Source organism: Cnephaeus nilssonii (genome assembly GCF_951640355.1).
Source record: "Cnephaeus nilssonii genome assembly, chromosome: 7".
NCBI lineage: Eukaryota > Metazoa > Chordata > Mammalia > Chiroptera > Vespertilionidae > Cnephaeus > Cnephaeus nilssonii.
The window spans coordinates 82633131-82659692 of NC_137078.1; the positions used below are offsets into that span (position 1 = coordinate 82633131).

Below are 26562 nucleotides of genomic sequence, written 5' to 3' on the forward strand. Positions count from 1 at the left end.
AGACAGGGCAGGGCATTGTTCATGCACTGACCGACCTCAGCAGCCCCGGCATGACCTCAGGGAACGGAAATTCTGCCTCCAGCATCGCCGGCACTGCCCCCCAGAATGGTGAGAATAAACCACCACAGGCCATTGTGAAACCCCAAATCCTGACGCATGTTATCGAAGGGTTTGTGATCCAGGAGGGGGCGGAGCCTTTCCCGGTACGGACTACTTCTTTTCCCCTCTTTTTTCTTTATTTTTTTTAAGTATAATTTGGATGTGTATTAGAATATTTTATGTTTCCATGTAAAATTTCCAAAAATGTGAAATAGTTGTTCTTTCCCTGCTAATTTTCCCCAAAGGAATGTCAGAACCATTTTCTTTCTAGGATTGAGCAGCTTTCTGAGGTCCACAGGGGTCAGTGATTAGGAATAATTGGCAAGACGCCTTGTTTAGAAGTTCCTACACACAGACTCAGCTGTGTCCCGCCTCGTGCTGTGTGACCCCCTTGGTTAGAAGGGAGTTCACCGTGGCATATTTGGTGGACTTTGGGAAATGAAACCCCATTCAGTTTTGAATACCAGAACCTCTGCATGGCAAAACTGGCCAGAGAACAAAAGGAACCTGCTCAGAAGAGAATTCTTGAGGTGCAACTGAAACGAGGAGAATAGGGTTGTGGCTGGGGACAGAGCCTCTGAAGGGGAGTGAATGAAAGTGAGGGCACTTCAGAAAGGGTACAGTCAAGTGTCTCCAATCCTCCTATATAATAAAAGGTTAATATGCAAATTGACCAAACTGGGGAACAACTGGTCGCTATGTCGCACACTGACCACCAGGGGGCAGACGCTCAATGCAGGAGCTGCCCCCTGGTGGTCAGTGTGCTCCCACAGGGGGATCGCCGCTCAGCCAGAAGCTGGGCTCATGGCTGGTGAGGGCAGCCGCGGTGGTGGGAGCCTCTCCTGCCTCTGCGGCAGTGCTAAGGACGTCCACCTGTCGAGAGGGCACAGGCTGGGCTGGTGGACCCCCCCTCCGAGTGCACAAATTTCGTGCACCGGGCCTCTAGTTAAAGCATAAGACCAAAGGGAAATATAAAGGAATCAAGAAAATGGCTTATTAGAACAAAGCAGCCAAAGCTGATTCTGCTCAGCGCAGACTGGTGAGGACAGGTGGTACTGCTGTGTGGGTGGGAGGAGCCTAGAGCCAGTGCACATATAGCCCCTCCTGTGATAAAAGTATCTGACTGTTCGAGACATACGATCCTTACGGGATGCCATCTGCTCATTTTTGGATCCCTAAGTGATTTGAATAGTCAGCAAAAGACTACGCTTGATTAACTGAGAAGGGTGGCCTGCCCTTCTGAAATGCCAAAGGATACATAGGTTCTTGTCCTCTTTTCCTCTGGAGGTCGGTCAAGGCCTGTGGCAAAGAAATTCACCTGGAGCACCTTAGCTCTAAGTAGCTCTAGGCCTATGACAGTGGTCGGCAAACTCATTAGTCAACAGAGCCAAATATCAACAGTACAACGATTGAAATTTCTTTTGAGAGCCAAATTTTTTAAACTTAAACTATATAGGTAGGTACATTATTATTAACTTAATTAGGGTACTCCTAAGCTGGTCTTTGCTAAAAACTCAAGGGGCCAAAGAGCTGCATGTGGCTCGCAAGCCGCGGTTTGCCGAACACTGGACTAGGTCTTCCCCTTGGCCTCCTGGAGAAACACCAGAAACCAGCCAATCTCTCAGGGTAGATGCAGATTCAATAATACCCCAGCAATGCTCTAGCGATCTGGCCACGGGGCTGCCTGAACAAAGGCAACTAAGGGAGGACCAAAAGAATGAATTAGCCAATCTGGGATCCTTGCAACCATAGAGGGCATTTTTGCTCTTAGCCCAGAGTCCGTTTTTTTTCTACTGTCACCCATGGCTGTGTGTACGTCTGGCTTGGGTAGGGCAGTGGTAAGATAGAGAACAGTAAGAAATTTTAAAATGGTTGCTGAGTCTCCCCCCCCCTCCCCCCCACTCGCACACACAGCCTTGGTTGTGTTCCTGCCTGGTGGCATGTGAACACTGTGCTGTCAGTGTGGGCAGCCCCAGTCTCTGCCCCTTAGACACTGGGAAGGGTAGATATTTTCCTAACCTCTTAAGGCATCCATTGGTGCTGGATTGAAGCCATCCCTTCAGTCTCCAGTGGCATCCTGCCTCGTGAGCCAAACAGCGAAATAAGCCTTTTACAGGGCATACTTGGATGATGACACAGGGGCTGGCATCTATGCCTGGATGCTTTAGACATGTAATTTTGGTGAGGCTGGATGGCAAGGAAGCATTTCCCAGCTAACCCTCATGGCCTCCGTGTCACTGTGTCCTCTAGGTGGGACGCTCGTCCCTGCTGGTGGGGAATCTCAAAAAGAAGTATGCACAGGGGTTTTTGCCTGAGAAACTTCCACAGCAGGACCATACCACCACCACTGACTCCGAGATGGAGGAGCCCTATCTGCAAGGTAAGCATCTCAGACCCAGAACGCTGAGGGCGTGTGCAGCCACACAGGAAGTAGGCAAGTCTGGAAAAGCAGGCCTTCCACACTTCCTTTCTTGGTATCCATGGAGGAACTCGGGGCCAAGGAGTGTGTGAACATGTTGGCTTCCTGATCGTTTCCTCCAGTGCCTTCCCAGCTCCTAGGAAGCAGGGACAGGGGAAGTCCCTGCCCGGCCTGCCCTCCTGCCAACCCCAGGACTCTTAAGGGCTCTTCTCCTGTGTGAGTCACTGGAGAGCGGTAGGGCTTGAGGAGCAGCCGGCCGCCTGTGCCCTTCCTCCACGGCCTGGGAGCCTGCACTCAGCACGGCCCAGCTCTGAGGCTCAGGGTGGCCAGACAAGGACTGCGCTTGTCACTTGAGCCACTGATACATGGAAGGAGGGGCCTGTGTAGGTTACAGAGCTCCGGGATTCTGTTGCCCAGGTTAGCAGCCAACTAGACAGGTTAAGGTGGGTGGGGAAGGACAGTTGTTCCTTCATGAGCTTCCACCCAGCTTAGATCAGTTGTGGCTGCACCTGGAGTGCTCCCTTTGAACTCCCCTCTCCCAGGATCAAGAGGGGTGCTGCTACATCTTCACCTGTGGGCGCCTCAGGCTCATTGCACTTAGACAAGAGAATGGTCAGTGTCGCAGGGGCATCCTCAGACCCCTTTGAGTACTTCCCAGGGAGGGAAACAGCCCTTCCAAACACAGTGACAGAAGGCTCAGCATTTCCCAAGCTAGGTGGCTGTGGTGTGTCACAGCTGTGACATGAGCTGACGGAACGGAGTAGGGAGGCCCTGTGATGGGGCTGTTGACAATTGCTTGTTCTCCAAACTTACAATTTTCATACATTTCAGAATCCAAAGAGGAGGGTACTCCCCTCAAACTCAAGTGTGAGCTCTGTGGCCGGGTGGACTTTGCCTACAAGTTCAAGCGTTCCAAGCGCTTCTGTTCCATGGCCTGTGCAAAAAGGTGAGTTGCTCGGCCCCCCACACCCTGTGCTGTGCCCAGCCCCTGCCCTCCCCCAGGATTGCACCTTTGTTTCCTGCTCCTGTGTCCCACCTCCCTTCAGTAATAGTCCATCCCAAGAGGCCAGGGTGTGGCTTACCCAGCTCCCCATTTCCTGTGCCTGCCTGGAAGCAGCATCGCGTCACTAATTCTCCAGAGAACTCCCACAGCAGATGAGAGAGAGCAGCACAGAGGGAGGGAGGAAGCACAGAAAGGAAGCAGGGCTTTCGTGTGGCTGCCTCCTGGGTCCCGTTGGCCCAGCCTCTCTTCCTGCCCCTCTCCTCCGAGCACGGCACTAGTGACAGTTCCTCCTGAGCTTCCACCAGCTTAGAAAACGAATGATCCCAGTAAAAACCAGCCTTGTTGATTGAGAGCCTGCATGTGCAGGGCAGTCGGTATCCATTGTGTCATCTAACCTTCAAGACAACTCTGAGGCAGGTGTTGCTATTGTCTTCTTTACACACAGTTTGGGAACAGGCACGAAGGATAAGTAATTGAGCCTGAAGTCACAGAGCTGGGATTTAGATCCTCTGACTACAACCCTCTGTGGTCTTTGTACCAAGGTGGGAGAAGAGAGGCAGCTGACCTAGAAGCCCTAAGCCCCCCAAAGAGAACAACTCTAGGCCCCAGGCACCCATGCTCTGCAGGCCAACTAGAGTAAGGCTTCCTCAGCCCTCATCCCCTCAGGCTGTGCTGGAGGGATCAGGGCATTCAAGTGAGTGAAGCCTCACCAAGCTGCTCTCCAGCAGGACAATGGACAGGAGTTCCTTAGCATAGCTGGTATTTGCAGAGAAAGTCAGCAATGAGTTATCTCCATGATCCAATCTGTGCCAAGTGACGGATTTAGGATTGGAATGAGTGAATAGACGGACATGGGTTTGCCACATAGCTTGGCTGCTCTTCTGCCCGAGGCTGTGCACCCTATGACTGCTGACTTCCTGTGTTCCCCTCACTCGGCAGGTACAATGTGGGATGCACCAAACGAGTGGGGCTTTTCCACTCGGACCGGAGCAAGCTGCAGAAGGCAGGAGCCACGACCCACAACCGCCGTCGAGCCAGCAAAGCCAGTCTGCCAACACTTACCAAGGATACCAAGAAGCAGGTGAGGGGGCTGGCCGAGCCTGAAGCTCCATCCACAGTCCCCACCAGCTCCCCTTTTCACCACCACCGGGACAGCCCCATTCCTTTCTGCCCACATCAGCATGCTCTGTCAGCTCAAGCCTTCCTCATGTCCCTTCACATAGATCAAGCATGTCAAACTCAAAGGCTAACACGGGCCAAATAAACAAGATGTAAGTTTATGTGGGCCGCAAAACAAAAGCTTCAATTTTCATAGAAACCTAGGTTTATTTCGATAGAGACATGCTGAATACAAAGGGCTAAAATAAATGAGTAATCGTTAACATAAAATAATAGAACATTTTAATAAAATTAATACTTTTTTCTTGAACATTAACTTACCAGACACTGAGTAATTGCACAAATTAATAAGCATAAGGCAAATAAAACTATTTTTCTTACTCTCCAAAAGCAAAACTCTGTTGTGCACACCAAACAACTCAGGACAAGACTAATGACGTGGCCATTGGCTGCTAAAGTATCCTCTGCTAGTATTAGTGGAGAGAAATGGTGTGCCTGCACGTAAGGCGAGTAAGGGAAATGAATGCAACACGATTATAGTAATCAGTCATTAGCGAATGTTGTAGTTCGTTATTAATAATTATGTATAATAGGATATTGTAAAAATTATGAAATTTTTATTAAAACGTTTCTTACATACCGTTACATTGGCTGGGCCGCAAAAATACTCGTTGTGGGCCGCGAGTTTAACATGCTTGATGTAGATCCATGGGTACCTATGAGGTGACTCCGTTTTCAGTGACCTTGCCCCAACGTCGCCCCTCCCAGTTTGCCTTCATGGCCTCAAGTGTGGCACATACTCCAGTACTGACTCTAGGGTCAGAGAGGGACAGCACAGAAGGTACTTTCTGGAACTCAAAGATAGGTAGTAGAGCAAGTAGAGGAGGGAAATATAGCTGCCTTTGCCCATCACTGTACTAGAGATGGTTTATTCCCCCATCCTTTCTCTCTCCCAGCCAACAGGCGCTGTACCCCTTTCTGTTACTGCTGCATTGCAGCTAACACATAGCCAGGAAGACTCCAGCCGTTGCTCAGATAACTCAAGCTACGAAGAACCCCTGTCACCCATCTCAGCCAGCTCATCCACCTCCCGCCGGCGACAAGGCCAGCGCGACCTGGAGCTCCCTGACATGCACATGCGGGACCTGGTGGGCATGGGACACCACTTCCTGCCCAGTGAGCCCACCAAATGGAATGTAGAAGATGTCTACGAGTTCATCCGCTCTCTGCCAGGTGAGGCCCTTGGAGGTTCCACGCCTGCACGGAAGGCGAGAGATGAGAGGGAGTGAGAGGCCTCACCTCTGCCACCAGGAGAGATCAGGCAGCTCAGTTAATGACTCAGGTTCCGGAACTGGGTGCAAAGATGATGGTGATGAGGTTTCCTAGCTAGAGCTTACATTCTAGCACAGAACACAAACATTTTAAAGCTATAATTGGATATATTTACTGGATATGTTTACGTGTGTGAATATATTTATGTGTGAAACACAGAGAGGATAATGTAATGAACCCTGTGTCTCCTGTGCAGGTTGGGAGGAGTGACAGGTGGGAGTGTGGGAAATCTGTCAGGAACGTCAGGAACAGGTATAGGATAACTGCTGTAGACATGCCGTTCAAAAAATTTAAACTGAATGCCGGTGGACAGGTAGACCCTTGCCAGGTGAAGTGATGCATGAGGCAGCAGCTTGAGGCATGAAGACATGAAAGTGCAGCATTCAGCTGGGAACTCCACAGAAGCCTGTGTGGTGGAGCACAAGTGGTTCTGAGGGCTAGAATCCAGAAATGAACCCTGAAAGACAAACCGCACACCATGTGGGGTACCAAAGCTTTTCTGCTGTCTTCCTGCCAGTGTCACCCAGCCAGTGACCAGGTCAGGCACTGACGGCAACCACAGGCCTGATACTCAGAGCCTGGAGTGGGGTATAGTTGTCAAGAGCACAGACTTCTGAGTCAGACAGAACCCGGCTCTGCCAGTTAACCCATTGTGTTAGTTATCACACAGTTACTGTGGGCAGTTCTGCCGCAGGGTCCCTTTTGAGATTTTAAGATGTCGACAGGTCAAGGCTAAGGTCATCTGAAGGCTTGATTGGGGCCTCACACATGATTCTCAACTAGGGTATGGCTGTTGGCAAGAGGCCCTTTCTCCACATGGGCCTCTTCGGAGCACTCAGGCTTGAGTCTTCTCATGACATGGCAGCCAGTATTTGCCACAGGCCTTGTTCCAGGAGAGCAAGTTGGAAGCCTCTGTGCCCTTGACGATCTGGGCTCAGATAGCACACACAGTACTGTCAGTTTCACAGCATCTTCTGGTCACCCAGGTAAACCCTGTTCATTTTGTGAGGGAACTCATGAGGACATGAAAGGGAAGCAAGGATTATTGGGAGCTATTTGGAGGGTGCTTACATAGTCCCCCAGTGACTCATATCCTCCCTCATGTAGAAACACTCTCAGCCCCTACTGAGTCCTCTTGAGTCTCATTCCATTGCAGCAGCAGTTTGAAATCCATCATCTAACTCAGGACCAGGCACGGATGAGGCTACTCTTCAAATAAACAGTTCCTCTCAATTTAAAGACCTGAGAACTAAAGATAGGTTATCCATTTTCCTTCACAAATTCAAAATATGGTGGGTGGGATAGGTATAGGATAACCACTGTAGACATGTCATTCAAAAAAGGGGGAAATGGAGCCGCAGCAGTTCCTAAATCTAGCAGGGCACATGTTGGCCTTGCCTTCACTAGGACTCAGCCTGGGAGTAATTCTCTCCAACTCTTGGTTCTACTCTGAGTCATTCTTCCTCTCCTAGGAAAGCTAGCCTGAGTTTTCTCAGCCTATTTCCTGCTGCTTTTCAGGTTGTATTACCTCTGACCCCTTCAGTTTAAGTGAGCAGCACTCTGCCAATATGATTTTCTTAAAATATTTGTTGGCTCCCCATGTATCTTGTTGGGGGCTCACTTCATAAGACAAAAACCATACTCACGAAAGGCTTCAGGATGAACTTTCTCTACATTGGGCTTCTTCTGAAGCTGTGGGACAGTGAATGGGCATAGAAGCCCTGCTGTTGTGGGGAGAGGATCTGTGAGGCCCTCCCATAACATCCTTCAAGAGTTTGTTTTATTGAATTGTGCTCTAGGCAGCATCTTAGATCTTTCTGAGGTCTTAAAAGATTTAAGTCACAGCCTCAGTTTCATCTGTAGACCATCTTTTCTTGACCATGCCTTGTATTTGATCTTTGCCTAGAAACCATTTCTTAATTTTAGCATTATTTGCCATATAGAGAGGCTAGAGATTTTCAAAACCAGCAAATCCTGGCTCCTTTATAGCAGTTTTCCTTTACCTTACCTCTCTCCTCTCCTTTTGTTTTAAGCAGCAATAAGAAGCCAGGCAGCCTGGCTGGTGTGGCTCAGTGGTTTAGTGTCAACCAGTGACTTGGAGTCACAGTTCAATTCCTGGTCAGGGCACATGCCCGGGTTGCAGGATCGATCCCCACTGTGGGGCATGCAGGAGGCAACCAATCAATGATATCAATAAAAAATATATATATTATATGTACACATATAATACCTCAATAAAATATATATATATGTATATTATTTTTAAAAAAGCAGCAGCCAGGCAACACCTTCAAAATTCTGCCTAAAAACGTTAGCTGGACCCCTCAGTTCATTAGATATATTAGACTTACATGTGGCTGCATTTTCTAATTCATAACAAGGATCCGTTTCTTCCAGTTTCCACTAAGTTTGCTCACTTCCCTTTAAGCCTCCCCAGGAGTTTCTCAAAGGCCATCAGACGTCCAGTCTTGTGAAAGCGCCTTAGCCATTCACTAACACTCTCCTCTCAGTTCCCACCCACTGGCGCTCCCAAGACCACGCCCACATTTTTAGGGTTTTGTTATGGCAGCAGCCCTTTGCTAAGTACCAAAACCTGCGTTATTTTTATTGTGAAACGGGTTACCCCAAAACTTGGTGGCTTAAAAGAGTAATTATCTAAAGGTTTCTGTGGGTCAGGAACATGGAGTGGCTTAAGCTGGCAGTTCTGGACAGCGTCTCTTACAAGGTCTCGGTGAAGATGTCAGCCAGAGCTGAGGTGTCCGAGGTTTGGGGCCGGAGAATTCACTTCTCGGTGCCTCACATGGCATGGCATGGGGGGCTGGCTATGGGCAGGAGGCCTCAGTTCCTCTCCACGTGGCCTCCAGAGGACTGCTTGAGTGTCCTCACAACACGGTAACTAGCTTACTCTAAATTATCCAAAAGAGCAAGGTGGATTCTGCCGCGCCCTTTATGATCTAGCCTCAGAAATGACGTGCCATCACTCCCACCACACCTTATTGGTCTCCCAGGTCAGCCAGTCCACGGAGGGGGGGCTCTGGACAACTACATGGAGACTAAGGAGGCGTGATTTCTGGGGCCATCCTGGAATCCGGCTGCCTTAGGCAAGTCACTTAGCCTTTCAAGCCATAAAATAAGGAAGTGGTTGTGAGGACTAAATGAAACGTGTGTGCAGTGCAGGGACTGCCAGAGTGAATATTGGGGGCTCTGATTGACAGTCTTTGGTGGTGTCCCTGTCAGGCTGCCAGGAGATAGCAGAGGAATTCCGTGCCCAAGAAATCGACGGGCAGGCCCTGCTGCTGCTCAAGGAGGACCACCTGATGAGTGCTATGAACATCAAACTGGGGCCTGCCCTGAAGATCTACGCTCGCATCAGCATGCTCAAGGACTCGTAGGGCTGGCCAGGGCAGCCACGGTTCTGGCCCAGGACGCCTCCACCCAGCTGAGCAGAGCCAGACAGACATTCCTGAGGGGCCCAGACGTGGGGCCAGTCGGAGGGCAGGGGCTCTCCCTGTGGGGCATGGCTGGTAGGGAGGTGTTGGCACCTCCTAGTGGCTCTCAGGGGCCTTTCTTTCTGTGGGAGGGGCAGAGAGGTAGGTGGCGCAGAAGATGGGGCTTTATGCTTGTAAATACTGATAGCACTGGCTTCCTCCAAAGTCCCAACACTCTAGCCCCGCTCTCTTCCCCTCTCTGTCCCCCATTTTCCAGGGGGTATATGGTCAGGGCTCCCAACCTGAGTTGGGTTACTTCCAAGGGCAGCCGTCAGGCCTGGATAGAGGCCTTGAAAGCCCTTCCTGCCTTCCTCCCACTTCCTTCTCCAGGCCTGGCTAGCTCTCCTGCCGCCAGCTTCTCCCCCTTCAGCTTGTTTCTGAAGCAGCCAGGTGTTTCCCCCTTCACCCTCTGCAGGTGGAGAGAGAGAAGCTGGGCCCAGTTTGCCATGCCTGCTGGCACAGACGCCTTAAACGCTGTGTGTGTGACTGTATGACTGTGTGGGAACCTGGACTGACAGATAGGCCAAGAGCCACCCTCTGCATCTCCAGGTGTTTTGTAGCAAACAGCCACTTAGTGCTTTGTCCTGGACTCCACTCGGCCTCAGGATGGGGAATAGAAACGGAGGGCGGCCCCCGTGCAGAGAGGCAAGATCAGAAGGCGACACAGTTAGATGCTCCTCTCCAGGCTGGCCATGATGCCTCTGAAGTCCCTTCCCCACACTGTGAAGTCCCCCGACTGCCCTGCTGTCACAGCATTAAAGAAGCTGCCGGCCACAGTGCTGGTGGGCGGGCTGCGTCAGGCTGAGCCTCCTGCCCGCCGCCTGGGAGCCCAGTGGTGAGGCCCAGACAACCTCTGAGGGAGGGAAGAGCTGGGGTGACCGCTGATGTGGAGAGGCAGCCTCTGGCCTCCCACGCCCACCCTTGGCCTTGCGAACCTGCTAGCAGCACTTAGAGCTGCCTGCGGAGGAGGCGGGCGGGAAGGGTGAGGCCTGCCTCTGACCTGCCCTGTTCTCGGTAGCTCCCCGGGGGGAGAGGGGCCTCTCCCGGGAAGCGGTGGCTGCCTTCCTCAGCTTGTTCTGTTCCCCACTCACACCCCTGGCAGGGTTGGAAATGAAGGACTTTTTTAACCATTTGTTTCTGTTTTTTAAAAATAAACCTGTAAAATCCGTTTTTTATGCCTTTCTTTCCTGGAGATGCCTGTCCCTACAGGTACAGGTCCTGAGTGGCGCCCGCTCACCCCTCGGAGCGGGGTGGGTCCCTGGTTGGGACAGCATCTCCTCTGCACCTAGCTGGGCTGGGCCACTGAGGGCACCCTCAGCCCGGTCCTCACAGGGGTGGCAGGTTCTACGTCTCCTCACACGGGTGTCCCCTGACGTGGAGGGTCCAGAGCCCGTTCAGCTCTGAACCCCATACCCACCATTCCCACTGGGGAGACAAGACCCCATGGGGATATCTGGGACACCTTAGGCAGAACCCTGACTCCATCCTCTAGCTGACACCTTTAGTTGTTGCTGCTCAGTGTCCAGAAGAGCCCTTGGAATGGCTCTGGTTCACTCAGCATGTTCTGAGCATTTTTTGGATGCTGGAATAGCAAATTATTAGAAAGTCATTGTCCCTCAGGAGGTAACATCTAAGCCTCGAATGAAAGAGAAAGCTCATTCCAGACCCAGGCAGCTCACCCAAAGGCAGGAGCATGAAGGTGGGCGTGCCGACCAGCAGGATGTGAGGGGTGGTGGGACGAGCTGTGTTGACCTGGGCCTCTGAGAGCCAGGCCTTGTGCTGGCAATGAGGCCTTGGAGGCGAGCAGGACACTGCTGTGCCTGCTTGCACGGAGCTTACATCCTGCTCCTGACCCTTCTCTAGGTTTTTCCTTCAGACAGTGTTTCCACTTGTTTAAAACATAGGATTTAGGCCGAGGGCCCAACCTACTGAACCAGAGAACCCAAGGGTGGGGCCCTGGAAGATCAAGCCCACACAGAGCCAATACCCTCACCTTGACAGCACCTCTCAGGAAAGCCTGTTAAATGGAGCTGCTCCTGCCTGGCCGGGAGGGGTTAGAGCATCGTCCTGATGCCAATGCACTAATGGGTTCCATCCCCATCAGGGCACATACAAGCAGCAACCAATGAATGCAAAACTAAATGGGACAACTAATGGATGTTTCTCTCGCTCTCTAAAACCAATTTTTAAAATATATGTACTGTCCTAGCCGGTTTGGCTCAGTGGGTAGAGTGTTGGCCTGTGGACTGAAGAGTCCCAGGTTCCATTCCAGTCAAGGGCACATGTCCGGGTTGCAGGCTTGATCCCCAGTAGGTGGCGTGCAGAAGGCAGCTGATCCATGATTCTCATCATTGATGCCTCTCTCTCTCCCTCTCCCTTCCTCTCTAAAATCAATAAAAATATATTTTAAAAAAATAAAAATAAATAAAAGATATGTACTACCTGGAAGAGGAGGAAAAACAGATTACAGGCTTACCTTGCATTTTGGCGCTTCATCGCAGTTCACAAATACTGCATTTTTACTTATTTATTTTTTTACAAATTAAAGGATTCTGGCAACCTTGCCTTGAGCAAGCATTTTCCAACAGCATTCGGTCTCTGAGTCTCTTTGCTGCTGAGGAAGATGCTGTGAAGACTGTTGGAACGAAAGTACCACATGAACTGACTGACAAAGCAGCAGCAGGGGTTGAGAGGATCTGAGATTTCCAGTTTTGAAAGGAGTTCTGTGGTAAAATGCTACCAACAGCATCACACACTACAGAGAAATTGTTTGTGAAGGGAAGAGTCATCTGGGGCAAACTTCATTGTCTTTTTTTAAGATATTGCCCCAGTCACCCCAACCTTCAGCAACCGCCACCCTGATCAGTCAGCAACCATCAACATGGAGGCAAGACCCTTCACCAGCACAAAGATTACAACCTGCTGAAGGCTCAGACGATGGCTAGCATTTTTAGCAATAATGAATTTGAAAACTAAGGTATGTGCGTTATTTTAGACATGATGCTATTTTACACTTAAAAGTCTACAGTAGTCTGGCCAGTATGGCTCAGTGGGTGAGCTTCGACCCATGAAGCAGAAGGACATGGTTCGATTCCCCGTCAGGGCACATACTGGGGGGGGGGGGGGGGGGGGGATTTCAGGCTCCATCCCCAGTAGGGGGCGTGCAGGAGGCAGCCAGTCAGTGATTCCCTCTCATCATTGATGTTTCTATCTCTCCCTCTCCCTTTCTCTCTGAAATCAATAAAAAATATATTTAAAAAATAATAAAAGGCTATAGTATAAACATGGCTTTTCTGTGTCCTAGGGAACCAAAAACTTCCCCTGGCTCACTGTATTTCAATATCCGCTTTGTCATCGTGGTCTGGCACAGGATTGACAGCCAGATTGATAGCCCTGAGGGCGGAGCCAGGACTGGGAAGTGTGTGTTCCAGGAGAGAGGGAATGGCTAGCAGGACCAGGGGCCAGCACAGCCCCTGAGCTGAGGGGGACGAGGGAGAGCATAAAGGACCTTGGGGAGGGCACCTAGTGGAGAGGGCACCTGGGGACACCCCCTGCCCTGCCCCTCCCGCTGCAGGAAGTGGGCAGGTACGCTGTGGCCTGGGTGGCTCTGTGCAAGTCCACTCTGGACCTCGACATTCCCCTTCCTGGAAGATAGTGAAAGCCAGGCCACACCTGAGTTTGTTTTGGTGTGCATGGTGGAGAAGGAAACCTACATTCCCCAAAGAGGGCCTGGTGAATTGGAGGGAACTGACTTGGGTAAATATGGGCACTGTTTCTTTACTTTGGGTGAAAGGCCCCACCCTCCCGGCGTTTGAAGGGTGCATCCTTACCTATATTTTTGTTCCTGTTTACACTTTACACAAAATTTTTCAAACCTTTGATTATGGTCCACAGTTTAAAAAGTGTTTCCAACATTCATATACATACTTAAATATATAATTGAAAACAAAATTTCACAAAACAATACCTACCTTTATGTACAGTGCATTCTGGTGTTTTCCATTCTCTTCCTGTTCATACTTTTTAAGTCTTGGTCACGATCCATGAAATTGATTTCATGGCCCTCGGATGGATCACAACCTGCATTTCAAAAAACGCTGCCCAGTGCAAACTCCAGAAATTCCCTATCCACGGTCCTGGGTGACGATACCCTATTTCACTGAGGAGGCAAAGGACTCCTGGGGTAAACTGTCCAAGATCACAGTCGGGAGACAAGTGCCCTGGGGCTCTGGCTGAAGCCTTTCCCTGATCCGACCAGAAGACACTGGAAGGGGCGCAAGGAGCTTAGAGCGGAAAAGGGAGTCAGTACAAAGTAGCTCAGAGCCTCTGGCCAATCAGAGCTGGCCTTATTCCAGTCCACTCTTTTCCAAGGGAGTTCCCAGCCCCCACTCCAGCCTGGAGCCAGCCTCCTCCAGCAGGTGCCACTCCTAAGTCCCACACCAGGCGAGGCGAGGCCGTTCATCCCCGCCTGCCTCTGGGTGTGGTTCCAGATGGCCTGTGACTGCTTTGTCCCAGATGCTGGGTCATTTGCTTCCCAGCTCTGAGCTGAGCGAGTTCTTGGAAGGCTGTCCCAGCAGCTTCTCAGCATGGCTCTCCAAGAGGGACTCAGGTGAGTGGGGCACCCCCGTGTGGGGGGAGCTGGGGCAGGACAGCTGACCTGAGGAATCCAGAACAGCCTCACAGGCACCAAGACGGTCCTGGGAGAAGGTGACTCTAAGAGGGAACACGGCCCACGGGGTAGACAGACGGCAGGGGGTGATCTGGGAGATCGCGTAGCCTGTGAGGAGCTGGGTAAGTCCTCTTGCTTCCCTAACTCTGAGCCCCTTGGTGAGCCAGAGAAGGCAGGCCTGGGGGCTGCACCCCGACTGTAACTAGAGGTCTCCATGTTCCCACGGCAGTGACTGTCCAGGATTGGAAGCTTGTATCTGCTTAAGAACTGAAGACTGATCTTTAACCCCTCTTGAAAGGCAGTGCAGGGAACAGGACATGAGGTGGGCTTGAGGAACCACCTTCTGCAGGTAGAAGAGGGGTGAAGGGGGTCCTTTTGAAAATACCTGAGAGGGGAATGTGAAGGAATAGGCCAGGCAGCGGCCATACGGACTAAGGGCTCCCAGGCTGGGGCATAGAAAGGCGGCAGGAGCTGGCAGGTGCCTGCCGCAGGCCTGGGTCTCAGCACCCTCCCAGACCTGACAGGTGGAGCCCACCTGGGGCGGCTCTGCCTGGCTGCCCTGGTGGAGGCCCAGTGCCCAAGATAAGCATCGGGACAGCAGTGAGAGCAAAGGTCCCAGCCAGCCTTGTCCTGCCCTGCACCACGGCGGGTACCTCCTGCCGTGCACCTGGGCAGCCCTGCTTCCGGGAGCCGGAAAGGCCCTGGTGCAGCCAGCCCTCAGGAGCTCAGCGTGGAGCTGAGAGGGAGGAGAGAGAAAGGCTTTTTGTAGGAGAGACACTGACAGGACCCTGAGGAGCCTTGGGAGGAGCCAAGCCTATGGGCAATGGTAACAGGGACTTTTGGAAGACGAGCCTCCGGGTTGAGCCGGGGCCAGGTCAGAAAAAGCCCCGAATGCCAGGCTCTGGCTTGGGAGTCAGACAGAACTAAGTTCAAACCTCAGCTCCAACACTTACAGCTGTGTGAGCCTGAGCAAATGGTTTAACCCTTCTGAGCCACAGTCCCCTGTTTACAAGATGGAGGTAATCACAGTATGTTCCTCCAGCAATCGTGGTCAGCCTTCCAGGAGATAGGAACATAAAACTGCCAGCACAGCCTCTGCCTCAGTAAGCTCCTGGGATTACTCAAAGAGTGCAGAGCGGACTCTAAGAAAACGGTGCTTTAAGCAAAGGAGTAACCATCAGTTTAGAAAGGAGAATGGAGACAAGGAACCCACTGATTACCCCATTCATTTACTGAACAAATAACTATTAATACCGCCAACTATGAGGCAGGCTCTGGGATCCAAAGTCTAATAAGACAGGAAACTCGTGGCCTGGTGGGGCAGAAGTCTAGTTTGGCAGGTGCTAGTGTAGGGGTTTGCACAGGAGGAGCTCTTGGGAGGGCGGGTGTTGAGGGGAAGGTCAAGGAAGGCGTCCCCAGGAGGAAGCGAGGTATTGAGGAATGATTGGTGGTGGTTGATGGGAAAAGAGCAATCTGGGCAAAGATACAGAGGTGGGAGGACCCATAGTCAAAGCAAGTCTAGGAATCACATGCTGGAGACTGGGAGTTGCAGGAACCTATGTGATGAGAAACAATGAGGGTAAGAGTTCAGTGGGGTGGAGAAGAGGGAGCCGAGAGCTCTCTGGGGGAGGCAAATGCAATGGAACCTGGTGACTGAATGGCTATGAGGGGAGGGGTGGCGGGAAGGGTCCACTTGGGTAACGGGCCAGTCACGGAGAATGCAGAAGGAAGAAGAGATCAGGGAATGCAAATGCAGCTTGGGAAGCCCTGAGCTGGAGGTGTCTGTGGGACACCCAGGTAGACACCGCAGTCCAGGAGACACACGGTGCCTGCATCCAGTGTTCAGTGAGAGCTGGGCTGGACGCGGGTTTGGGAGTCACTGGCAGAGAAAAGACAAGGCGTGAAAGAGGGCGCACGCAGAATCCTAACTGGATTCCACATGACAAGAAGGGCAAGCCATGCAGAGGTGAACGAGGAGGCTGGGGGGCCAGAGCACAGCAGGGGAGCACAAGAGAGATCCCAGGAGCCAGAGGCATGGAGCTCTGCACACCAGACCCAGGGGGCGGGTTTTGTTCTAAGAGCGTAAGAAGTCATTGAGAGGGAAGAGATGTTCTAATATGTTTTTGAAAGTTCATTCTGGAGAACGGATTGTTGGGGGGCAAGAGTAGAAGCAGGGAGGCTGAAAGGGGTGCTATGAGGTTATCCATACAGTGGCCTGGAGTGCAATGAGAGGAGGTGAAGGCCCATGGATGGAGTGGAGTGTGTTTGTGGGAGAGTCCACAGGGCTTGTTGGTGACGGCATGTGGGGCGTGACAGATGGGAGGAATAAAGGGGGGCTCCTAGGTCCTCAGTTTGAGAAATGGGGTATATATCATGATGCCCATGTCCCAGGATGGAGGAGACCTGAGTGGGGAGCAGGTTTCTGAGGAAAATCGAGAGTCCCTTTCTGGTCGTATAAGTCTGAGATGCTTGTGAGATATCCAAGTGGCGAGATCAGGTGGCACCGGTGCCCCCAGGAGTCCTCTGTCACTACCAATGAAGCCCAGATCAGTCCGCCAGAGGCCCAGGCCATGAGTCGGCCCGCACCCCACTTCCAGGAGGGAGGCCCGCTGGAGGCCGTGGTCTCTTAAGAAAACCATTGGGTCACTTTTGCACATTGTTGTCTCCTTTCCATGGACCTCCCTTCCCGCCCTACTATCTTCTTTTCTTGGATACCTTCTATTGCTCGGGTGCTAGCTTAGAGGTCACCTCCTCCAGGAGGCTGCCCTGACTTCCCACCTGTCAAGGCTTAGGTGCCACTCTCCAAGCTGCCCTCGTAGCATCTTCTATTTATATTAATTACAGCCTTCACTGTGCTGTGTTCCATTCATCTGCTTGCTGCTGTCACCTGACCTTTTCCCTCTCCTCGTGGGCTCACACATTCCTGACTCCACTTCCTGAAGACAGGCCCTCTGAAACCCTGACCTAGCACAGCGCTTGATTCTGAGCGTGTGCCCATAAATATAGGTGGAATGCATGAGTGAACAGAAACCGCCAACTATGAGGCTGGCTCTTGGGTCCAAACTTACTCCAAGCTGAAGATTATCTCCTTTGAACAGAATCCCAGAAGCTGAGGTTGTTGGATTAAAGGGGATGAAGACTGAAAGCGTCAATCCCCTTAGCTAAGGAGCTTTCCACAAGAGCTTCGGTATTCTACACGCCCACCAGCAAGTGTGAGAGAGCCCATCTCACCGTGTTCTTGCAGCGTGGCTAGTTTTCTTTATTTCAATTTTTAAAAATACGTATTTTTATTTATTTCAGAGAGGAAAGGAGAGGGAGAAAGAGAAACATCAATGATGAGAGAGAATCATTGATCGGCTGCCTCCTGCATGCCCCACACTGGGGACTGAGCCCGCAACCCGGGCACGTGCCCTGACTGGGAATCGAACCATGATCTCCTGGTTCACAGGCTGATGCTCAACCACTGAGCCACGGCACCAGCTTCTTTCTTTTTTAAATGAGCTCATTTTATAGGCAAATCAGAACCACCTCGTTCTAATTTGTATGTCTTTGATTACTAGTGAGGGTGAACATTCTTCCATGTTTGACTACTAAATGCATTTCTTCTTTGAGGATTTACCTGGTCATGTGATGTGTAAACGGGTAAGGCGGGCTGGTGTTCTGTGAGGTGTTCTGGGGGCCGTGTGGGGAATGACTGGAGGCACGGAGGCTGCCGCTGGAATGGTCCTGGTGAGGGGTGAGCAGGCAGGGTCGCTGTGGGGGCTGGAGGAACAGCAGGGGCAGAGGGCGTATACTAACATTATTATTAACTCTACTCAGGAATAATAATAGTAGCTACAGCTTACTGAGCCAATAGTACAGGGGTCCTCAAACTTTTTAAACGGGGGGCCAGTTCACTGTCCCTCAGACCGTTGGAGGGCCGGACTATAGTTTAAAAAAAAACTATGAACAAATTCCTATGCACACTGCACATATCTTATTTTGAAGTAAAAAAACAAAACGGCAAAAACACCCGCATGTGGCCGCGGGCCGTGGTCTGAGGACACCTGGGCTAGTATGTGTGAGCCTTGTTCTCGTCACTAAGCATGTGACAACTCTGACCACGACAGCCTCGCAGGCAGGTATTATCCACATTTCACAGATGAGGAGACCACAGTGCAGACGTCCACAGCCTTGCCCGGGCTCAGGCAGCTAATACGCGGTGGAGCTGGGATTCGAACCCAAGGGTCTGGTCCCAGTCTATGCTGCTCACCATGGGGGTCCAGCCTCTCCAGAGACAGGGGCACACCTCAGAGATGCAGAGAGCAGGACAAGACCCCCAGAAGGAGCTTATTCAGATTCTCAGCTCTTGGCCCCCTTCCTGGAAAACAACCAGCCACGGACAAATCCGAGCCCACCTCCTCTGAGCCAGGAATGGGGCTGCTGAGTTCTGCTGGAGGAACCAGCCCGGTGACTGGAGCCACGATAGACACCTGGTCCCTGACCACAGCTGCCCTCCCTCCACGCAGCCCGGCAACTCTTCCTTCCCCACGTGTTAGCTCTCACCTCCCAGCCGCCAGTCACAACTTCCCTGCTTCCCCTCCCGACTCTCTCCCACCCAAGGTCAGTCCCAGCCCCTTCCCAGATGAAACACCCCACACCTAATGCTAGCATCCCCCCAACCTGCCCGAGGCTGTGCCCCCCAGCACTACGGGTAAAAGCGAAGCATATACACTGAGTGGCCAGATTATTATGCGTTCAGAGATCATAATAATCTGGCCACTCAGTGTACATCTAAATGCTCATTAGAAGGGACCTGGTCAGATACATTATGCTATTGCCAATCAATGGGAAAGGGTGAGGAAGTGATTTAAGCACTGAGATGGAATAACCTCAAAGACATTATGTCAGTGGAAGATGCAAGATGCAGTATTGTCTACTGTGCTACCATCTGTGGGGAGAAAGAACGAGGAGATGAAAATCATTACAGGGTAAAAAAAAAAAAAAGAAAAGAAAAAGAAAGGGGGAGGGCAGGGTGGGGTGGAGAATCTGCTACCACATTCACCACTCAGCCTGCCCGTGCAGACACTTTCTGGAAAGACACACAGGAAGCTGGCGATGTTATGGGGCGACCCGCAAGAGACGACCGCCAGAGACAGAGATAAAAATGTATGAGCCTTTATCAAGCTGGCCGGCGACTACAGCTGCAGCCCTTCACCGCGGTGAAGGCCGAACTGCAGTGCCGACCACAGGTGTTACAGCAAATTTATACTCAGAATCCACAAGAGGGAGTTAGGACAGTGACAATGACAACCCAAAGGTGACAAAAGTTATTTCAGCCGTTTCCAAGAAACTCAGGGCACAGGTGCAACGCCTGGGCACGCTTGGCCGGAGCTTGAACCGCCACCTCCCTCCAAACTCCAACCGACCCTCTACCTCCCTGTCTACCTCCCTCTGTCCCAAGGCATCCTGCCTCCAGGCAGCGGAGGAGCTGTGCAAGGTTTGCCGCCCAGAACAGGCGACACTGGCTGCCCCCACCCCCCGCCCCCGCAGAGGAGCTGGGTGTCTGGGGACAGGAAGGACCTTGCACTGTACATCCTCGTGTATCTTTGAATATGCATGTGAAGGGAATATATTCGTATCCATAATAATATTACCAACAATAAAATGAGACATTAAGTTGCACAATGATTTCTCATGCGTGTGTGTAGGTATCTGTGTGTACGTAAATGTAAACAGAAATGTAAATCGTGTGCTGCCGCCCCTCCCGTCCCCAGGGCCTGGAAGAGGATCTTCTGGTGGCTGATCCTCCTTGCAGTCAGCTTCTCAGGGCTGCTCCTGTATGGGCTCCCTGCAGTCAGGTACACCGCCTTTCCCCGGCGCTCAGGTGGGCCCCCCGGACAGGATTAAAGTGGGTCTTCCCAAGCATCCCCCTGAGGGTTGGAGGGGGTGACCAGCCCAGCCCACTCAAGTGTCCTGGGGGCTCTCCCTCCCTGTAAGGAGCAGAGCGACAGGGCTGCTGAGCCGGCTGGCCTGCCCCTCACGGCTGCCCCGCCCAACAGGCATCTGGAAACCTTCCTCCCCATGGGCACCTGCCCTTTGGCCAGAATGCCCCCGCTGAGAGACAACTTCACAGGCCTCCTGCATCTCTGGTAAGGAGATACAGTCCCTCCCACCCTGAGATCTCCCATGGTGCCCTCCAGTCTGTGCTCCAGCGTCCCTGCCCTCCTACCCCCTACCCCGGCAGAGCCAGGCTCTCCACCCAATGGCCCAGCGGGTTGCACATCTCGGGGTCTGTTTGTGTTGGTTCCGGGCCAGGGACTGGGTATGCCCCACCTGGGGGTCCCTAGGGCCCCGCATGGGGAGATGGCAGTGAGCATCACCAAGTGGGTGGACAGATGGACCCCATCTCCCATCCTTGCTCTGGCCAGGGCCCGGCCGGAAGTCCTGACCTGTACCTCCTGGGGGGCCCCCATTATTTGGGATGGCACTTTTGATCCAGATGTGGCCCAACAAGAGGCTATACAGCAGAACCTCACCATTGGGCTGACTGTCTTTGCTGTAGGCAGGTAAGACCTGGGGAGGGGAGCAGGGCTGTCAATCAGGGAGTGGGGGGGGGGTGCATGTGATACGGGTAGTGGGGCTCCCTGTTCCCTGTGCCAGAGGATCCCAAGGTGATGCAGAAGGCAAAGACGGCACCCCTATCCCATTCATCCCCTGCCTGTCCTCCTGGACACTAGCCCTGTGCAGCCCACCCAACACAGGCAGCCAGGGGCTCGACGCCATGTCCTGCAAAGAACCGGCCATGGGGCTGTCGTCCGTTTGGAGACACTGGGTTTGTGGTGAGAAAATGATGACGTCTTTCATGTGAGGATGGTGAGACGAGGGGAGAGCAGCTGGGTGAATAGAGGAAAGGGCGTGGCTGCAGTAAGTGCCCACTGAGGTCAGTGGCTCAGAGGCTGGCACGCGATGAGGGGAGGGTGGAGGCTTGCCCAGCAAGCCTGATGGAGGGAAAGGGGCAGGGGAGCTGAGGGTTTCTGCAAGGGAGTGAATCTTGAGCTGGGTAGAGAGGGAAGTGAAGAGAGGGGGGCTGGGGGCTGAGAAAGGGTTCAAACCTGAGCACTCAGTGGGGTAGGACTGCTGGGGAGGGGTATCCCAGGAAGTGGGCTGGAAGGATGGGGGGGGGATCACAGAGTAAGTAGGACAGACTGCTGATGAGCAGGCCAAGGGAGTAGACATGGGGCTAGGTGACTGAGGAGGGTAGAGGCAGAATCACTGTCGGAGAGGAGTCTGAGGTACGGAGAAGGAGCCGAGTGGGAGGTGGAGAAGAAATCCCAGGGGCACTGACATCCCCATTATGGATGGCAGCTGTCCAAGCTGGGTGCCCATTAGAGGAAGCATTTGTAATAATGCAACAGACTGCTTTGGGAAGGCGGTGAGAGTTTGGCATCCAGGAAGAGAATGTGGGGAAGGAATTCTATTATCAAGTACCCCAGAACTCTGAACCCCACAATCCAGCAGGGAGAGAAAGCCAAGACGGTGCCTGGGGGTTAGAGGGCAAACAGGACTAAGGGCTGACCCATCGGCCAGGTGGGCAGAACCTTGTGCTCCCACTTCTATTCTGGATGCTAAGTATCGAGTAGGGTGTTCTTGCACCAGCCGTAGGGGGCAGAATCTCGGGGTCCAGAAATTCCAGGGCCTTGAGGTCCTGAATTCCAAGGTTTTGTGAGTCTAACACCCTGGGAGGCTGAGGTTTCCAAGGTCTCTGATTCCAGTTCCTCACGGGCCTACCAGGAATAGAGCAAGGACAGGTAAAAGCTCTGTCCCGAATGCCAAGCTGGTTCAGATCATAGCTCTGCACTTACCACCTGTGTGTATGCGTGCACCAGGCACGAAAGCTCTTTGTGGCTCAGTTTCCTCACCTCAAAAATAGCGATAACAATAAATGGTGAGGATTAAGTGCTCCACTTGAACTCTGTCTGCCACATGACAAATGTTCAAAAATATTAGGCATTATTACTATTATTTCAGAACCCTGGGACCCCAAAATCTTTTAATGCAAAGTCTCCAATATTACAAATGTTCTAGTAAGGAATTACCACAAACTTAGGGAGTTAAGACAACAATTATTTATCACGAGGCCCAGTACACAAAATTCGTGCACTCGGGGTAGGGGAGAAGGGGTCCCTCAGCCCAGCCTGCACGCTCTCACAGTCCGGGAGCCCTTGGGGGACATCTGACTGATGGCTAAGCCGGCAGTCGGACATCCTTAGCGCTGCCATGGAGGTGGGAGAGGCTCCATGCACCCGCTTCTGGCTGAGTGGCGCTCCCCTACATTGAGCGTCTGCCCCCTGGTGGTCAGTGCACATCATAGCGACCGGTCATTCCCCTAGTCGATTTGCATATTAGCCTTCTATTATATAGGTTAGGATTATAGCTCATGATTTTGTGGGCCAGGAATTCCAACAGGAAGCATTCCACTGTTCCCCAATGTCCAGGTCTCTCCTGGGATAACCGACTGCTAAAGACTGGTGGGCACCTCTCTCCACACAGCCTCTCTGTGCGGCTGGTGTGGGCTTCCTCACATCAATGCAACACCCAAATTTGGAACTTACGAAACAAAGGCCCAGAGCTCTAGAGAGACAAAGGCTGACACGATCAGCCCTTTGAAGGCCAGCGCAGCACCACTTCCTTGGCACCGCGGTCAGGGAGGGCCCGTGTTCAAGGGAAGGAAGACGGGGCCCCTGAGGGCACGAGTGGCAAACAATTTGCAATCATCTTTAATGGCTTGCACTTGGGGATTGGAGCGTTCAGGAGCTCCAGGGACTGAGGTTGCAAGTTAACTAGGACCTGAATGCAGAGGAGCAGGAAAGCTCGAGGGGGGGGGGGGGGGGGGGGAGGGGAGAGGATAAAGGGCGAGGGGATAAGGAGGAGGGTCACGTCTGTGCAGGGCGCCTTGTCCAGGATGACAGCACCCCAGCCCACCACACCCCCCTTGCAGGTACCTGGAGAAGTACCTGGCGCGCTTTCTGGAGACAGCGGAGCAGCACTTCATGGTGGGCCAGCGCGTGGTCTACTACGTGTTCACGGAGCGCCCGGCCGCCGTGCCGCGCCTGCCGCTGGGCCCCGGCCGCCGGCTGCGCGTGGAGCGGGTGCTGCGCGAGCGGCGCTGGCAGGACGTGTCGATGGAGCGCATGCGCACGCTGCACGCGGCGCTGGGCGGCCGGCTGGGCCGCGAGGCGCACTTCGTGTTCTGCATGGACGTGGACCAGTACTTCAGCGGCGCCTTCGGGCCCGAGACGCTGGCCGACTCGGTGGCGCAGCTGCACGCCTGGCGCTACCACTGGCCGCGGAGGCTGCTGCCCTACGAGAGCGACCCGCGCTCGGCCGCCGCGCTGGCACCGGGCGAGGGCGACTTCTACTACCACGCGGCGCTGTTCGGGGGCAGCGTGGCGGCGCTGCGCCGGCTGACGGCGCACTGCGCGCGGGGCCAGCAGCAGGACCGCGCGCGCGGCCTCGAGGCGCGCTGGCACGACGAGAGCCACCTCAACAAGTACTTCTGGCTGCACAAGCCCGCCAAGGTGCTGTCGCCCGAGTTCTGCTGGTGCCCGGAAATCGGCCGGCGAGCCGAGATCCGCCGCCCGCGCCTGCTCTGGGCGCCCAAGGAGTACACGCTGGTGCGCGACTAGGAGCCAGCGCCGGGCCGCCCCCCTCCTGCGGACACCTGGGCCCCGGGAAGATGCGCGGTGAGCGGAACAGCGAGAAGAGACCCTGAAGCCACCGGGGTCCCTTCTGGACGCAGCATGGCGCTTTGGAGGACAGGGAGAGAGGGGCTGGAAGCAGCCCTACCACCTCCGGCAGGTGCCCAGCCAGGAGGTGGGAGACGCCCTGGGCCTCGAGAGTGTTTTGCGCAGACAGTGTTGTGGTTGGGCCTGCGCATGTGGCTCTTCAGCAAAAGCCATCAGGACACTGAAGAAAAGGACTTTCAGGACCCGGAAGTTACACAGCTCACCGGGAGCCACACAGCAAGGTCTCAGGTCGAGAGAGGGCAGGCCCGGGTTCCCTTTTCTTGGGATGGAGAGTGGGGTTCTAGGGTTTCGTGGACTCCCCCTGTTGGTGAATTCAACATGTAGGAGCGGGGATTTAAAGCTCCGGAAGAGGAAAAACAAGGGGCCCAAGTGATTAGTTACTGAAATCAGCCAAGATCTCTAAAACACAGAGCCTCGGTGGGCGGTGCAGCCTGGTTCTTTCCTCCTGTGGCTGGCCCTGGTTTATGGGAGACAGCTGCTCTCTTGGACGTGCCTGCCTTGGCAATCAAAGCTTCAATTGGGCACTTGCATTACAAAAAGGCAAAAATAACAACAACAACAAAAAACAGCAACGACTCTCGAAGGGAGCTTCTCACTTGCAAGCCTCCTGTCCCTCACTTTCTGCGGGGAACTGAGGCATAGAGACCTTTCACCTCTGACCTTACTGAATTTAGTCTATGCCGCCTGAAGAGATGTTTTAGCCCCCCGCCTCCCGTCAGCAACCCCCCATTTTTTTTTTTTTTCAATGAGGAGACTGGATGCCAGTGGCATCCAGCTCCTTGGCTTTGACCTTTCACTTCCCTGGCCCTCAAGCATAGTTTGTACATATTTAAGTAATATTATTGTGAATGAAAAAGGGGCTATGACATAACCTAACAAGTTCAGGGGGCCACATGGCAGGCCTGATAAGCTCAGCAACCACACAGGATGGTCTGATCCTAAATTCCTAACTGGGCAAGCCATGGTAGGAGTCACATCCCAGGACTACAGCATCCTTAGCAAAGGTCAGCCTTTATCCCAAGTGAGTCCTGTCCACTGTTCTTTTACATCTAGGGTAACATACCTTTGAATGGCAGAGTGATCGCTTTTCCAGACCCCTCGAGGACACAACACAGGCGCAAGATCACCAGAACCCCTCGTTGTTATCCTGTTTGCCCAATACCATCTCTATGTGCTGTGTTAATTACTAGTTGTCCTGTACTGCCAATGTAAAACTATGTGTTTCTCCATTTTGCTTTTTATCCGGTCCTAGAGATTTGCCCGCTCTGCTTTCTCCCACCTCCCTAATCTGTCACCAGTGATTTTGTGTATCCTCCTTACGCTTTTTCTCCTTTAATTCTAAATGCATCCAAGGAACTGCAAAACTGCCTTTTTCCAGAGCATTTTCTCAGTCTTTAAGATTTTGTTTCCAGGCAAAATTTGGCTCAAACTTTTTAAAAATTTTTTTATAGGAATTCATTTCTTTTCTAATTTTTTTTTATTATTTTTAATTTCAGAGAGGAAGGGAGAGGAAAAGAGAGGTGAAACATCAATGAGAATCATTGATCGGCTGCCACCTGCAGGCCCCACACTGGGGATCGAGCCTGCAACCTGGGCATGTGTCCTGATTGGGAATTGAACTGTGACCTCCTGGTTCATAGGCTGACGCTCAATCACTGCCACACTGTCCAGGCAATTTATTTACTTACTTGTTTATTTATTTATTTTTTAAATCCTCAGCCGAGGATATTTTTCCATTGATTTTTAGAGAGAGTGGAAGGGTTTGGGAGAGACACATCAACTGGTTGCCTCCCGAATGCACTGGGACAGGGAATTGAGCCTGCAACCGAGGTACATGCCCTTGACCGGAATCAAACCCGGGACCCTTCAGTCTATGGGCAGATGCCCTATCCACTGAGCCAAATGGGCTAGGGCAACTCTTTTTTTTTTTTTTAATGTGTTTATTGGGATGGTTTTTAAGAAGTTTATTTATTTTTAGAGAGAAAGGAAGGGGGAGAGAGAGAAGAAACATCGATGGCACAACATTGATCAGCTGCCTGCCTCCTGCTCACCCTCTACCAGGGATGGAGCCTGCAACTCGGGCCTGTGCCCTGACAAGGAATCGAACCAGCACCATCCTGGTGCACAGCAACCTCCTGGGAGAACGCCCAACCAACTGAGCCATACTGGCCAGGGCTCAGATAAACGTTTATAATGCTTTTCTGTATGTTGGGAGTTCTCTTGTTGGTATCATAATAAAATGAGTTATTCCAAAAGTCTTCATGGCATTTTTCCTGGAGCATCAGCGTTTACAAAAATGACATTTCCTTGTTCCGGGGCTCATAGGTCTGTTTGGTCAGAGTGTCTAGGAGAGATGTTTCCTCAACCAGGGCTGCTGTCCACTCTGCATCCTCAACCGGGGAAAACACAGGCTCCGAATAGGAGCATGAGGTCATCAGGTCCTCCAGGAGAGGTGGTCCCAGAGCCAAGGCAACAGGAGAGGTAACCAGGGGAAGCCCCTGGGCTTTTGTGGGACAGTTGGGAACACTGAGGCCTGAGAGGGTGGGGTTTCACTCCGGTCTCCTGGATCCTTTAGGTAGTGTTCGCGTAGACTTGCAGCTTTAACAGCCTCCCCTGCTCCCAGGTAGGATAGCAATTCCAGCTGT

General features: G+C 52.6%; 2 protein-coding genes across 8 annotated transcripts in view; both read left to right on the forward strand.

Moving 5' to 3' along the window:
* Positions 1-10629, forward strand: part of PHC2 (polyhomeotic homolog 2) — a 78954-nt gene extending 68325 nt beyond the window's left edge. For all 6 annotated transcript variants that reach the window (XM_079776363.1, XM_079776366.1, XM_079776367.1 and 3 more), the window contains 6 exons: positions 1-203; positions 2350-2479; positions 3350-3464; positions 4461-4602; positions 5597-5873; positions 9210-10629. In XM_079776363.1, coding sequence (XP_079632489.1) covers positions 1-203; positions 2350-2479; positions 3350-3464; positions 4461-4602; positions 5597-5873; positions 9210-9364 — 1022 coding nt within the window. In that variant the 3' untranslated portion in view covers positions 9365-10629. The remainder of the gene's footprint in view (positions 204-2349; positions 2480-3349; positions 3465-4460; positions 4603-5596; positions 5874-9209) is intronic.
* A 133-nt stretch (positions 10630-10762) lies between these two features.
* Positions 10763-26050, forward strand: A3GALT2 (alpha 1,3-galactosyltransferase 2). Of its 2 annotated transcripts, XM_079776370.1 has the most exons (5): positions 10763-14069; positions 19886-19969; positions 20171-20260; positions 20540-20677; positions 23110-26050. In XM_079776370.1, exons 1-5 carry the CDS (start codon positions 14047-14049, stop codon positions 23795-23797), a joined length of 1023 nt encoding a protein of 340 aa, XP_079632496.1. In that variant the 5' UTR covers positions 10763-14046; the 3' UTR covers positions 23798-26050. The 2 variants fall into 2 exon arrangements, with proteins under 2 accessions (XP_079632496.1, XP_079632495.1); XM_079776369.1 differs by lacking the exon at positions 10763-14069 and having other exon boundaries at positions 19241-19969.
* The last annotated feature ends 512 nt before the right edge of the window (positions 26051-26562 follow it).